Here is a 13,262-nt window from a genome sequence, read left to right as displayed (position 1 = left end):
CGCCTGGCTTTGAAAAGCATATGGCTAGCTTCTTTCAAAGACCATGCTTTTAGTCTAAACTCCAAATGAACAACACATAAGACTTGTAAAGAACAACTATGTCATTAATACAAGCTTTTATCTACAAAGCATCATCTTTTTCTGGGGAAAGGGTGTGGAAACATAGGCACATTACCTTACGTAAGCAATATTCCTAGAGGAAAAATGAACAATTTTGCCATACCTCAAAGCAAAAATAATTGTAGCAAAAATAATTGTACTTAAAAAAAAAAAAAAAAAAAAAAAAAAAAAAAAAAAAAAAAAAAAAAAAAAAAAAAAAAAAAAAAAGAAATTGCAGAACGCACACCTTTGTTTTTCTGATTAAGTATTACCTTTGAGCTCTGCTTTGGTGCCTGGCTTTGCACTTTCACAGGCTATACATTTTGTGGCTTCTGCTTGGTTTTGGACCAAGCAGACCTCACAATCCCAGCTTCCTTCAGGCTTCTTGAATTTGTCTAAACCCAGAAATCCTCCAGAAGAAGCAGAAAATGCAGAAACACTGCTACTGGTCACAGGCACTGAACTCCCTGAGATATAAGCAAGATAGTTAATCATCCTGCTTAAACGATAAAGTGAACACGAACTTTTTAAGAAACTCTTAAATGCTCACTGAATTACAAAGCGGAGAAGCGTAACAGTAAAAAACCATCAAACTACAAGTTAATTTCAGTCAAACTCAATCTGAGAATGCAAACAATAGAAACACCTAGATTCTTCTTTATAATCTAGATATGATTTTAAGCACAAATTGAACCAATGACGTTTAAACAGCAGTTCATACAATACAGCAACATAGCCTATTTCAGATGTAAATGAAAGGTACTGTACTCAACTAAAACTACTAGAAGAATTTCTGGTGACATGAGTAACCCATAGTCAAAGTTAGCGCCACTCAAGTTAATGATCACTGTAAAGTGATGCAAGGCTGAGAATTTACCACAATGATTCATCACCAAATCCCAAAGACAGACATGTTCAAAACTACATCCTGACAAAAAAAAAACCCCACCAAACAGAGAGGAACGCAAAGCTTCCAAACCCACAACTCTGGGGTTCACTACACAAGCTAGACTGTCTTCAACAGCAGCAGAAACCTCCATAAAGAGGCCCAAAAGACAATGCTTGCCTTCTGATTTTTCTCCCCCGTAAAGGAAGAGATGTCACTTGATGCTGCACCCCAACAGAAAACTTCAGCTCCAGCGTGAGGACTGAAGTCGACATCCAGAAGGCACAAAAGCATCACATAATCATCATGTTCACCTAGAGATTTAAACTACTGAGGGCGGCATTTAAGAGAGAGGCAGAAGATAATGTCTCAAATTCAGACCAGTAAAGGCAGGAATGGGTCTTCTCTTCCACAGCACATCCAGAGAATTTTTATCCTCCCATTTTACTTGCCTCACTCTTCCCCTTGACAGATGTAATATAACCGTGCGATTCTCTGTACCACGATGGTCATGGCAAACCCCTCACATTTCCAAAATTCCTCCTTGCAATGGCTAGAGTCTCAGGCAAAAGTGCCAGCTGACAACTCTGAGGCTGAAAGTCCACGAAAAGAAGCTCCCTCTGAAATGCATTATCTTATCTGAAGAAATGTCACCCTTACTGTACTGGATGATTACAAAAGCCCAATCTAGTCCATCTTGGATCCCCCCCCCCGGATATTTTTGCAAAGGTGTTTTTTGACATAATAGTATATTAAATGATGTTAACAGCCAAAGAAAATTAACACTAAAATAATTATTTGTGCTTTAAAACCAATACACTTACTACACTCAAAATCAATTACAATCATGTATAATGGGAAACAACCCAGCGCTGCACTGAAGAAGGTGCCCACCTCTCCAAGGTCTGGAAGGACCTTGACCTTCCAGAACAAGGTCACCCATGTTCTGGAAGGCTACCACTGGCCTTCATAGGCATAGGTGTACATACAGTTTTGTTTTAGCTTAATACGACTAGTTAAAGACTACACTGTCTTGAAGTCTGGCTTCATACCTCTGCTCAGTTACACACAAATGCCGAGTGGAGACATTTTTGGCCGTGTTCTGTAAATACCGTTTCTACTTATGTCTTGAAACAGAAGAAAACCAGTAATTTTTAACTCTTTCTATGGCGGTCACATTTTTCCCCAATGAAAATGAGTGAATTGGTTTTAAGTTAATTAAGGCATCCGGTTTAGTCATCCTTCCTCACCAGCTGCAAAGCAGGGTATATTTGCTTCAATTCAGCTCTGCACTAATACATTTCACAATCAGTTCAATTCATGTGACAGGCTGGAATCTGGGCCGAGACCTCAAAAGTGCCTGTAACCACTCTTGCAGACAGGCACTAATCCATCCTGTCTGGCATACAGCCATGCTGCTGAAAATATTTTTTATATGCAAGCGATTTTATTCCGTAAAGAATGCACAGAAGCTGAGATTGAAACAACAGAAAAGAGAAGAACGCACCTGGTTTCTCAGACTGACAAGCTACACATTTGCTGTCTTCTGCCTTATTTGATACAAGGCACACCGCACAGTCCCAAGAGCCTTTTGGCTTCCTAAATTTGTCTCCAAACCCCAGAGTGACTGTTGTGTCAGTGCTGCTGGAGGAGGATGTCACTGTCACCGAGCTGTCTGTGACCACTGGCAATGTCAGAGCAGGCATTACTCCTGTTCCAGGCTTTGGTGTCTCACATGCTATACATTTTGTAGCTTCAGGTTTGTTCTGGACCAGACAGGTATCACAATCCCATGTGTGGGGAGCGGTTTTAAATTTGTCTTCAAAGCCCAATGTCCCTGCTGTAGGGGCTGCTACCTTAGAGGTGACACATTGACTTGAGCTTACTGTCTGTTTCGTACTCTCAACTGTTGACACTTTAGCAGCTTGACATGTTACACATTTGCCATCTGTAGTTTTGTTTTGCAGACCTGGGTCGTATGTGTCAGACTGCCAAAACGGGGATGCTTGTTTAGAGGTGTCTTTACCTGCAGAAAAACTACTTATTGCAGGCCTTGTATAGACCACTGTGCTTGTAACAGGCTGTGCAGATGTAGAGGAGTGTGTTTTCACCGACGTAAAGCCTAAGAAAAAAAATAAACAGGAAGAGATCTTACTGATAAAGCAGTACCCTCACTACATGTAAGTTACTTACAATACTAGACAGCATAAATTTAAACCAAGTGCCAATGGTTACAACTACACATTCCGACTAACTGCAAGAGGAAGTCCCTGGAAATCTTATCTAAAGGGATGAAATTTCATATGCTGCACTGGGACACAACAGAACATTTATTTAAAGCTTGATTTAACTCTTCATTTCCAAGAAAGTTTTTAATACAAATCTTCACTGCTAAGTACAAGCGTGAACAAAGAGTACTGAAAGCTGACTGTCCGTCACGGACTAGAAATAATCCAATTTCATTTTAAGACACCATGCCAAATCGAATCAAATTTCTAAAGCTATTTCTGCCATAGTAGCTGTACAGCAGTTGGTACTTGGAGCAGCAATCCACATGGTATTTCCCCACAGATACTGAGCATTAATTAAGGAATAAAAATTAAGACAACAGAACAATTGCTATCTATAATCTTTATGCAAAATGCACTGGACGCAGGCCAACTCCTTATTCAAAGAAATTTAATTTAACAGAAAACAAGAACCACCAATACGGAAATACTAAAGAAAATGCTACGGCAATGCATCTTAAATAGCAGCACCAATTACTTGTAAAGCTAAAATAAAGCATTTGGTTTTTTATTATTATTATTATGTTGTTGTTGTTTTGGGGTTGGTTTTTTTTTTTCTATCAGAAGTGGAGTCTTTGAACAGTGTGGATTTAGAACCTGCTTCTCTTAAACTGATAAAGAAAATTAATGTCACTTCACTCATAGGACTTTCCTTAAACAAAACGCACAGTGTATTTTCTCTCACTTAGCTCTTTCCAATATAAAAAGGCGCTGTCTTCTTAAGAAGTATATAGATTTGTCACTTCATAAAAAAAAGTCCTGATGCAACTGAAGGCTTATGGGAAAAGAGCAAATTCAATAAAGTCCTCCTTCTTAAAACAAAAAAACATCATCTACACACACGCACTTTATTAAACATTTGAAAACAATTGCAATTACTTAAAAATAAAAATTAGAAAAGGGTTTTTAAAGTGAAACAGCCCACTTCTACTTAAAATTTGAACCCATAGTAACTATCATCATTCAAGGCCAAAAGATTTGCAGCTTTTGAAACATCTTTAGGAATTAAACTGTCTTTACTGTTCTTAATTTTCAGAGATGGTGAAGGTGGGAGAGGAATATTTGTAAAGCATTTTACAAACATTTTATTTCCAATTCCATAAACTTTATTTATTTAAAATGAAACACTGATTATTTGACTAATTCTCTTTATACTTCATTTACAATTACATCCTAACACATAAAGGAGAAGCAATGCATCTGGTTTGAAGTTGCAGTTTTCCTTTCAGCAATAAAAGCCACTTAGAACAGAAGGGGAGATCAACCCTAACAGATGCAGCGTTTAATGTAATGCTCTCCTATGTTTGTATTTATAGCTAATATTGCATTAACTGTGACAAAGTGGGGTTTTTGTTGTTGTTGTGGTGGTGGTGGTGGGTTTTTTAAAAATCAATGCAGGTATATGCTAGCATATTTTTTGCAGTATCTTTTTAAAAGGAGTTCATTATCTCACCAGGGCTTTTTAGAATGTCTAACACACTTCCTTCCTTTAAGACGTTCGCAGGTTTGGAGGGGCCATCATATTCTTCTTTTTCCTTCTTATTGCTGGTGCTGTTTACAGTGGCGGTATCTTTAAAAACAAAACAAAAAACACCTTTCACAAAGAAATCCACTTAAAATATATTCACATTTGCTAGAAACAAGAATTTCCAAGTTTCATGCTTCTTATGTAAGAATCTTCAAAATTCTACCTTGTTTACAACAGTTTATAATTACAGTCTGGTTAAAAGCAGATCCATCACTGAAAACACACTTTGCCTGGAATTGCTAATATGCTCAGAAAGCACAGATTTACTATGTAATATACAGAAAAAAGAAAATCAGCACTTCAGATCTGAAATGCCCAAATTTCTGTTACCTAGAGTAAGTAAGGACGTCACTGGTGTATCACTGGATCCAGAAAGCTCTGCTGATTTTACGACAGGAACACTAAATGTAAACCCAATCTGCTGTGAAAAAGAGAGATTTTTTCAGATTCTGAAACTAAAGAAACTTTAATCAAGTTTCACACACAAATAATAAACTGAAATCCAGTCTTCAAACTTTTGGTATACATGCTGGACGACAAATTATAAGCCAGAAACCTATATACCTGCTTTCCCCATTATCAGGGCCAATTCTGCTTTATTGTTCTGCAATATTCTACTAAAGCCTTGAGAAAAAGTTGAGCTTTATTTATTTTACTCACAGACAATGGAGGTAGCACTTCCGCCTCAGTAGATTTCACAATTGGAGATGAAAATCTGAACACAGGACTGCCAACATTACTTGCTGGTTGTACCTGTATTTTCAAAAGAATTAAGGTTTGTATCTAAAAGAAAAACACCCTGGCGAAACAATAGCAGCTACCTGAATTCACTATCTAAGAGACGTTCTGCAGTGAAGTTGGGAAATCTGATGTTTGACATTTATTTCTAATCCACAGACAATTGGAGATGAAAATCTGAACACAGGACTGCCAACATTACTTGCTGGTTGTACCTGTATTTTTGTATTTTTTAAGGTTTTTATGTTTGTGTCTAACAGCCTGGCGAAACAATAGCAGCTACCTGAATTCACTATCTAAGAGACGTTCTGCAGTGAAGTTGGGAAATCTGATGTTTGACATTTATTTCTAATCCACAGATAAGAGTTGTAATAAAAGAAAGTGAAGCTTGCAAGTGAGCATGTAGTACAGTATCATCAAAACCAAATCCCATAAACCAAGAGAAAAAACTGAGATGCTACTTAGATCTGAATATATTACATATATGGGAAAGCAGGCCAGGCAGCTTAAGAACCTTAGACTAACTCAGATCAATTGTAGTCAGGGCTTCAGCAAAGACCTCAACATGTTAAAGCAGATATCTGTTTCAAAACATACAAAAATATTTCAAGTACTCCGGAACAGATGAATGTTTATTTTACTGCAGTAATAATCCAATTATTGCATCCTAGGCTCATATTCTACACTAGGCTTATATGACCGTTAATGCTACCTCTAATTTAGTAACTTAACTTGGCATAAAATCCCAACAAAACCGCCATAGCATTTGAAGCGGTTATACAATTATGTTAACTAGAAGTCTGCAAAGTGTAAGACGGACAGAGGCCAAATCAAAAACTTTATGCCTCCCCCACCTCCAAATCGGAATACAACCCTGATTTATTCAACAGGATATAAACTAATGTTGGTTAGTTTCATGAGCACCACAGAAGAAATTAACATGCAACAAAGCAGATGTATAGTCATCCTAAAAAAGTATTCACGATATACAACAAAGATTTACCTTGTTCATCACCGCTGTTGAAACAGTGCTTGGTGACGATGAGACAGTACTACTGGCAAGAAAACTAAAGTTGAACGAAGGCAGCGATGCAGTACTGATGGGTAGGGGTACTTTGGGTAGTACTGGTTCCTCTACTTCCTAGGTGTAAATTTTAATTGTTGTAAATTTTAATTTTTCTCTTTCTTTAAAGAAGTTGTAAATTTTAGTTTTTCTCTTTTACAAGGCATAATACCTCCTCACGCTGTCCCACCCTTAATTTCTTAACAAAGTTAAATATAACAGAGAGATCTATAGATTAAGACAAAGTAAGTTTTCAAAAGGAATCCTACCCTCCCCACCTCAGTCTGCCACATCATTTTAATTTATGGCAGGCCTGTTTCCATGCGATACTACATTCATCACCTGTCCAGTAAGAATACTGAAAGCTAGCTCAAAATTGTTACCTGTGCAGAACAGAGAGGGGCACAGATCAGATTTGATTTTGTTTTCTGTACTTTAGTTATTAAAGATCTAGAGAAACATCATCCTTTCTAACTATCCTCTCATCTCTTCAATTAAGAGTACACCCTCAAGACAAATGAGAAAGTGTTCCTCTTGCAAAATTAGGCAGGACAGCTGCCAAAGTTTCTGAAGTCACCACGGCAGTCAACTTGGAAAAAGATAATGTTTAAAGAAGTACGTGGGTTCCTTAGAGTACCAAAAACCCCAACCAAATCAAAGCACAAAATGCCAAAAAAGAAAGTCTGACTAGCAGCATAGAAGATCATACTCCAGTAAATCTAGTCTATATGATGTATCAGGATGCAAATTTAAAACTCAGAAACCAGTGTACCTTAGAAACTTCTGGTCTTACCCTTGCCTTTTAAACTATTTGATTACCAAGATTAGATTAGTTAGGGTTTAAATGGGAATAGCCAATCTAATCACAATTTGCACAGTAGTACCAAGATCTACCCAGAAGTGACTAAGCAGAGTCACTGTATCCTACAGCTCACATCTTTCACAGTTTTGATTTGAAGAGTCTATTGGACCCCGATATTCAGACCACTTATATTAGAGAAACATTCTCCAGTATTTACTATTTCTTCATTTTGCATCAGCCAGAAGACTGATTTAAATTTTTTATATTTAAGATCCAGTAGTAGGCAGCTTACGTAACATCGAATCAGAACAAAAATCTTCAGGATAGTCATGACCATAGTTTTATTAAATGGACTTTTCCCATTAAAACAAGAAAAAACCCTCTCACAATGAGTTTGATTAAGTGCCAAAAATTGTGAATGATCATTAGCAGACATGCAGAACACTGTCTTCTGCTTCAGACTCTTGGCCTATATCTTTCTACATGCCTTAATTATGATATAACAAATTAAATAAACTTTGTTTACTTACTTGGCACTTGTTTCAAACATCATTCCTTTATAAAAACCTCTACAAACCTCCACCAAGATTCATTCCTTCAACTGCTAATGAGAAACTTTATAGCATGAAGCATCTCCAAGATAATATGACTAAAGATTTCAAAAATATAAAACCAAAGTTGAGGCACTTAAACAGATAAATAAATTGGAGCCTGCCCTGAAACCCACAGCAAAAAACCCACAAAACTGAAGTGGCATTATTATAAATTACTATGAGGCAATAAAACTGGCATACTTAGCTAGTTACTTCAGTAACCTCAGTGAGAGCAATTAACCTAAGAGTCCCTTACCTGTTGTTCTTGTCCAGGTTTTGATAGATAGTGTACTCCTCTTTCCCTTCTCATCTTGCCGCCACCACCCACTCCTCCTCCTGGAGACAGACCGTTGGATGCAGGAGTACCAAATTTGGGGTAGGTCAAATTGCTGGCACAGAATAACAATACATAGGTTGAGGAAGGAGGGGGGAGAAAAGAAAAGGAAAAATTTAAAAAATCAACTTATCAACTAATTGTTTCAAGCTATTCTAGCCACTATCAGTCCTAGAACTGACACCTTCTAATCGAAATCAGAAAAAACTGTTCCACAAGTTGCTAAATGCTGGTAAATACCTGATGTTCTAAACAGCAAAAGCTGCATTAGTAAGAGCAGCAATGAGAAGGCCATACATAAGAAACAGTCACAACATCCATAAATGAATGATGACTAAGCTAGAAGACCTGAAATAGAACAACTGATTTAGATTGTTATTTTCTAATGTTTCCTTTCAATAGTCCAGACAGTGGAAATTTCGACTGTCAGTTCTCTGATTCTGTGATAAGCATGTATCTTTGCAGGGATATAAAAGAACAACTAAAAATATATATTGTGAGAGAGAGAGGAAGGGGGGGGAGGGAGGGAGAGGGAGAAGGAGTGCAGGAGCCACACATGAATAGAGAGGCTTAAACTTGCGTGGCAAGATAATATGGCAAAAGCTTCAGAAGCAGCTCTGGCTTTCCTGGGGCCATCAGCAGAAGCAGCAGAGGTGTTGGGGTGTGCCAACATTCCAGAAGTCTTTTCAGACATGAATACAGATCTCTTTTGTAAGGCATACAAAGGCATTTCTCTGTTCATTACAAAAGCCTAGATCCAAGTGGGATTAGAAAGATTTCCTAATCCAAGTGGGAAGGGAAAAGAAAAATAAAAACCAAAAAACCCTCAAAACAAACAAACAAAAAAACCCCCAAACCCACACCACACCCCAAAACAGAAGTCAACTAGGGAATAACAACAATAAAAAGCAGTATGGCATCAAAATGAAGTATCCCTGGAAAAAATTACCATATCAAAGCTTATCCTGCAGCCAAGCAGTTAGTGATACAAAACTACATTTGATCACACTGGAAGACACCAGGTCAAGTTTCCAGAAGACTGAGGAAGAGAATTGGTCTAAACTTGTCAGATACTTGCAAACAGTCTGCTTAGCGCTGTAACCACTGAGAGGAAGCCAGATCCTTAAGGCCATATGCTCACTTTTCTCTAATCCAAACTGACAATCAATTCGAATTCTGAAAAAAATCTTATGTCAAAATAGAGCTTTATTCAGACAATTATAGCCTGTCTATAATAGCCCATATTCCTCTTTTCTGTTAACACCTGTCAACTTCTAAGGGGCAAAGACAGTTTTCTGTCTTCAAGCAAGTAAGTCCAACCTACAGTTCTGACCTAGGTTTAAAAACTAAATAGCCTAGTAATAGGCTGAACAGAGATGTACCAAAGTACTGCAGGTTAGCTGCACGAAGGGACTCTGACCAGCTGCTCCTTATCAGTGTCGTGCTCCTGCTCCAGAACATGACACCCAACAGAGACTGGCTTTATAAAAGAATTTTAAAAAAAGGACCATCTAATCTACAGACAAAAGTAGAACATAGAAGTAAAACTTGTGAACCAAATAAAAAGCAGTACCAGTTTTCTGGATCTCCCTTCTACATGGAGAAGAAAGGAGTTCTACCAAAGAAAATTTAGAACAGTTTCAAAACGCACAATTAAAACCTAACATCTGTTTGCACCTATGCCAAAACCTTAGAGCCAATCTCTTACACCCCTGAAAAGGTGGCTGTTGTGAAGTGAAACTATCAGATGCCAAAACAAAGGGTTGGTTTGGGGTTTTTTTGCAAGCCAAAGAATGCCCAAGGTAACATAAGAATTGCTTGGAAGATGAACACAGAGACAACAAAATACGATTCCCTGCTACTGTTCTTTGAAAGGGACAAATCCTCCAAAAAAGGGATCCTTCGAATGCAAACTGTCTTAATTCAAGCATTACCCAAAAGACTAGTTGCCCAGAAGGGAGAGCCATCAATATTATCTGGAGGTGAAGTCATTCTACCTAAACCAAGCAAGCAGTGTAATGCAAGACAATCTCATCAAGAAGAAATACAATTATTAACTCTCCTGGAATTTTGTGTTTTAGAGACAAGTTGGCATTTGGCCTCAGATGATTCTAAAGGGCTCCTGTTTTTCATGCAAACTCACAGAGCAGACAACTGACTTCGCCATGGAAGGAACATTAAAAAACGATCTTCCTCCAGGTTTTTGCTTTTTTTAAAAAAACCTAAAAATTAAATATACTCCTGAACTGTAAGCCACTTCACCTTATAAAGAATCTTTCAGAAAGAATAATTCCTTTAGGACAAAGCTTTCAGACTCCAAGCAATTAAATAATTAGCTGAAACTAATACCTGCTCCCCTAATGAACATCAAGATGCACAAATGGTTAAACTCTCTCATAATACAATTTTTTCACTGTGTTTTCCATTCCCTTTACTGAGAACTGTTACTGCCCTTCCAAAAGACGACAGGCATGCAGACTGTAACAACAAAGGAGAGAGCTTTCTTCTTTCAAGCGTTTTAAATTAATAGATTTGTCATACCTTTCAGATGGTATTACTCGCTTTTCTTCAGGAAAACTCTTCTCTCTCATGCCCTGCAAGTTAAGTTTGATTTATTTCAAGATTTATCTGAATGTATTTATAAACTGTACACAAAGCGAAGACAAACATGCTTTGTGTTGGGTTTTTTTATTTATACCACTAAACATACCTCATCTACTTAAGCTTGTTCCCTAACCACTATGACTATCCACTTTGATCTCCAGCCTAAAAAGCACATAGATTTAACACCTGGTCATTTTTACATTCAGATTGATATTGGAACCATGGGTGGTTTTTTTTCTGAAAGAGATGCCAATCTTGTTCTACGGAAAGTTTATCAGAGACTCCATCTACACCAAAGTGATCAGAATGGGTAATTAAGAAAGTGATCAGAATGGCTAATCGTCAGAAACGTCACTCAGAGCCCGTAGCTCACCTGGAAGAGTTTATACACAACATCAGCATGTTCCATCAGTGACAGTCTTGTGTACAGGAACATACAAAAAGGAAAATGTTGTTTCTGTATTTTAACATTCTTTCACTGAGAACAGCCCAACCCAATAGCACATCATCACGTTCTGAAAATAACCACCAGCCACTTACTGTTCCAAAAATACTATTAAATCCATAAAACCTCAAAGTATCTCTTTCACAATGGTTCCCACTGTCTTAATGCTTACCTCAAACATACTATCGGTACTCTTTGCCAAGAAAGAGCACCTTAGTAGAATAATTGGTTAGAGACATTCCAAGCTTGTAAAAAGCAGGCAGGTAAGTCCAGAAAATTTACTTACTTTGTGCTTTATATCTACCCTCTGGTGAATTTTGCTGGCATCAGTAGCTGGAGTCAGGGATGGTTTAAAATACGGGGTCCGACTCACTGACAGAGAGATCGCCTTTGGTGTCACGAGTTTCTGGACAGGTGGATGCTGTGTTTCCATCTTTGAAAGGGAAGCAGCAATCAGTTTATCCTTGCACCCGCCCAAATTACCACAGCATTTACTGATGAAAAAAGTTACAGAGCTATAAACCTCCCATCAGTCTCAGCACCCAGTGAAAATTATTTGGAAGTGTTGAAAGCATTTAGCTTGCAGAGGGAAATCACCAGAAAACCAGTTATGAAATCAAAAAAGCTACAGAAGTAGCCAAAGTCTGACTGAATCCTATTTCAAAATTTAGCAGTTAACTTCATGAACAAAATAATTTGTGTTACTATAATCAAAATAACTGATGTTACTATAATATGCTCCCATCTTTTCCTCTCCTCTGCCCACACTGTGATATTTTTTTACTGGCTTAATCCATTAATTTAACATTCAAAGTGTTAAGCAGCTAATTATACAGGCTTCTGGGTTTCATTTTTCCTACATATTCCTCCTTTGAAGTTACACTTTCAAAACAAAAAACAAAACAAGTTGTAAAATAATTTTTAGTCTCATTCATTAAAATATGTTCCAATGTTTTAAATTTGCATTAGATGCACTTAAAAGTACTGGTTTGACTATCCTTGTCAAAGCATTTTCACAGACAAGAGTTAATTTTTAACAGAAAGCACTGTACATTCTGCAAAACTGACTTAACTGAATTGTGAAACAAGAAAGACCCCAAAAGGCTACAAGATTTACCAAAGGCTCCATCTGCAGTCTTAAGGATCAGAAGAATCAGACTTAGGATGCATGCTATTATTTAAATTAGTATCAACAGAAAACTGTGTTTACAATGCAGCTTTAATCTCACAGTATCTCCCAACTCTTGGTAATAAAATTCATGCTGTACCATCTATAAAGTGAGTAAAAGTACTTCTTTCTAATGAGTAAAATGTGGTTTATTTAAGATCACAAACCCGTTTTGCGTCAAGGATGGTCCATTGCTGTTTTTAAATGTAAATAGAATAGAATCGGAATCAGAATAGAATAGTTGAGTTGGAAGGGACCTACAACAATCATCTAGTCCTGACCACTTCAGGGCTGACCAAAAGATAAAGCATGGTATTAAGGGCATTGTCCAAATGCCTCTTCAACACTGACAGGCATGGGGCATCGACCACCTCTCTAGGAAGCCTGTTCCAGGGTTTGAGCACCCTCTCAGTAAAGAAATGCTTCCTAATGTCAAGTCTGAACCTCCCCTGAGGGACGCAGCTTTGAGCCATTCCCACGTGTCCTGGCACTGGATCCCAGGGAGAAGAGATCAGCACCTCCCTCTCCACTTCCCCTCCTCAGGAAGCTGTAGAGAGCAACAAGGTCACCCCTCAGCCTCCTTCTCTCCAAGCTAGACAAACCCAGTGTCCTCAGCCGCTCCTCATAGGACGTGCCTCCCAGCCCTGTCACCTGCTTTGTTGCCCTCCTCTGGACACATTCAAGGACCTTAATATCCTCTTGAAATTGTGGGGC

The 13,262-nt window shown here is 37.9% G+C and overlaps 1 protein-coding gene across 1 annotated transcript in view; it reads right to left on the bottom strand.

Moving 5' to 3' along the window:
• The window catches only part of NUP153 (nucleoporin 153), a 47,332-nt gene that overhangs the window by 8,229 nt on the left and 25,841 nt on the right, over positions 1–13,262 (bottom strand). The window contains exons 11-19 of the mRNA XM_019470601.1: positions 11,667–11,813; positions 10,873–10,925; positions 8,254–8,386; positions 6,543–6,680; positions 5,462–5,554; positions 5,132–5,222; positions 4,727–4,843; positions 2,493–3,107; positions 372–566 (exon numbers count right to left, since the gene is read on the bottom strand). Coding sequence (XP_019326146.1) covers positions 372–566; positions 2,493–3,107; positions 4,727–4,843; positions 5,132–5,222; positions 5,462–5,554; positions 6,543–6,680; positions 8,254–8,386; positions 10,873–10,925; positions 11,667–11,813 — 1,582 coding nt within the window. The remainder of the gene's footprint in view (positions 1–371; positions 567–2,492; positions 3,108–4,726; positions 4,844–5,131; positions 5,223–5,461; positions 5,555–6,542; positions 6,681–8,253; positions 8,387–10,872; positions 10,926–11,666; positions 11,814–13,262) is intronic.

The sequence above is a fragment of the Aptenodytes forsteri genome, unplaced genomic scaffold (assembly GCF_000699145.1).
Source record: "Aptenodytes forsteri isolate BGI_AS27 unplaced genomic scaffold, ASM69914v1 Scaffold63, whole genome shotgun sequence".
NCBI classification, from domain to species: domain Eukaryota; kingdom Metazoa; phylum Chordata; class Aves; order Sphenisciformes; family Spheniscidae; genus Aptenodytes; species Aptenodytes forsteri.
Note: the sequence above shows the minus strand (reverse complement) of the source record. Positions and strands in the feature narration are given on the sequence as shown.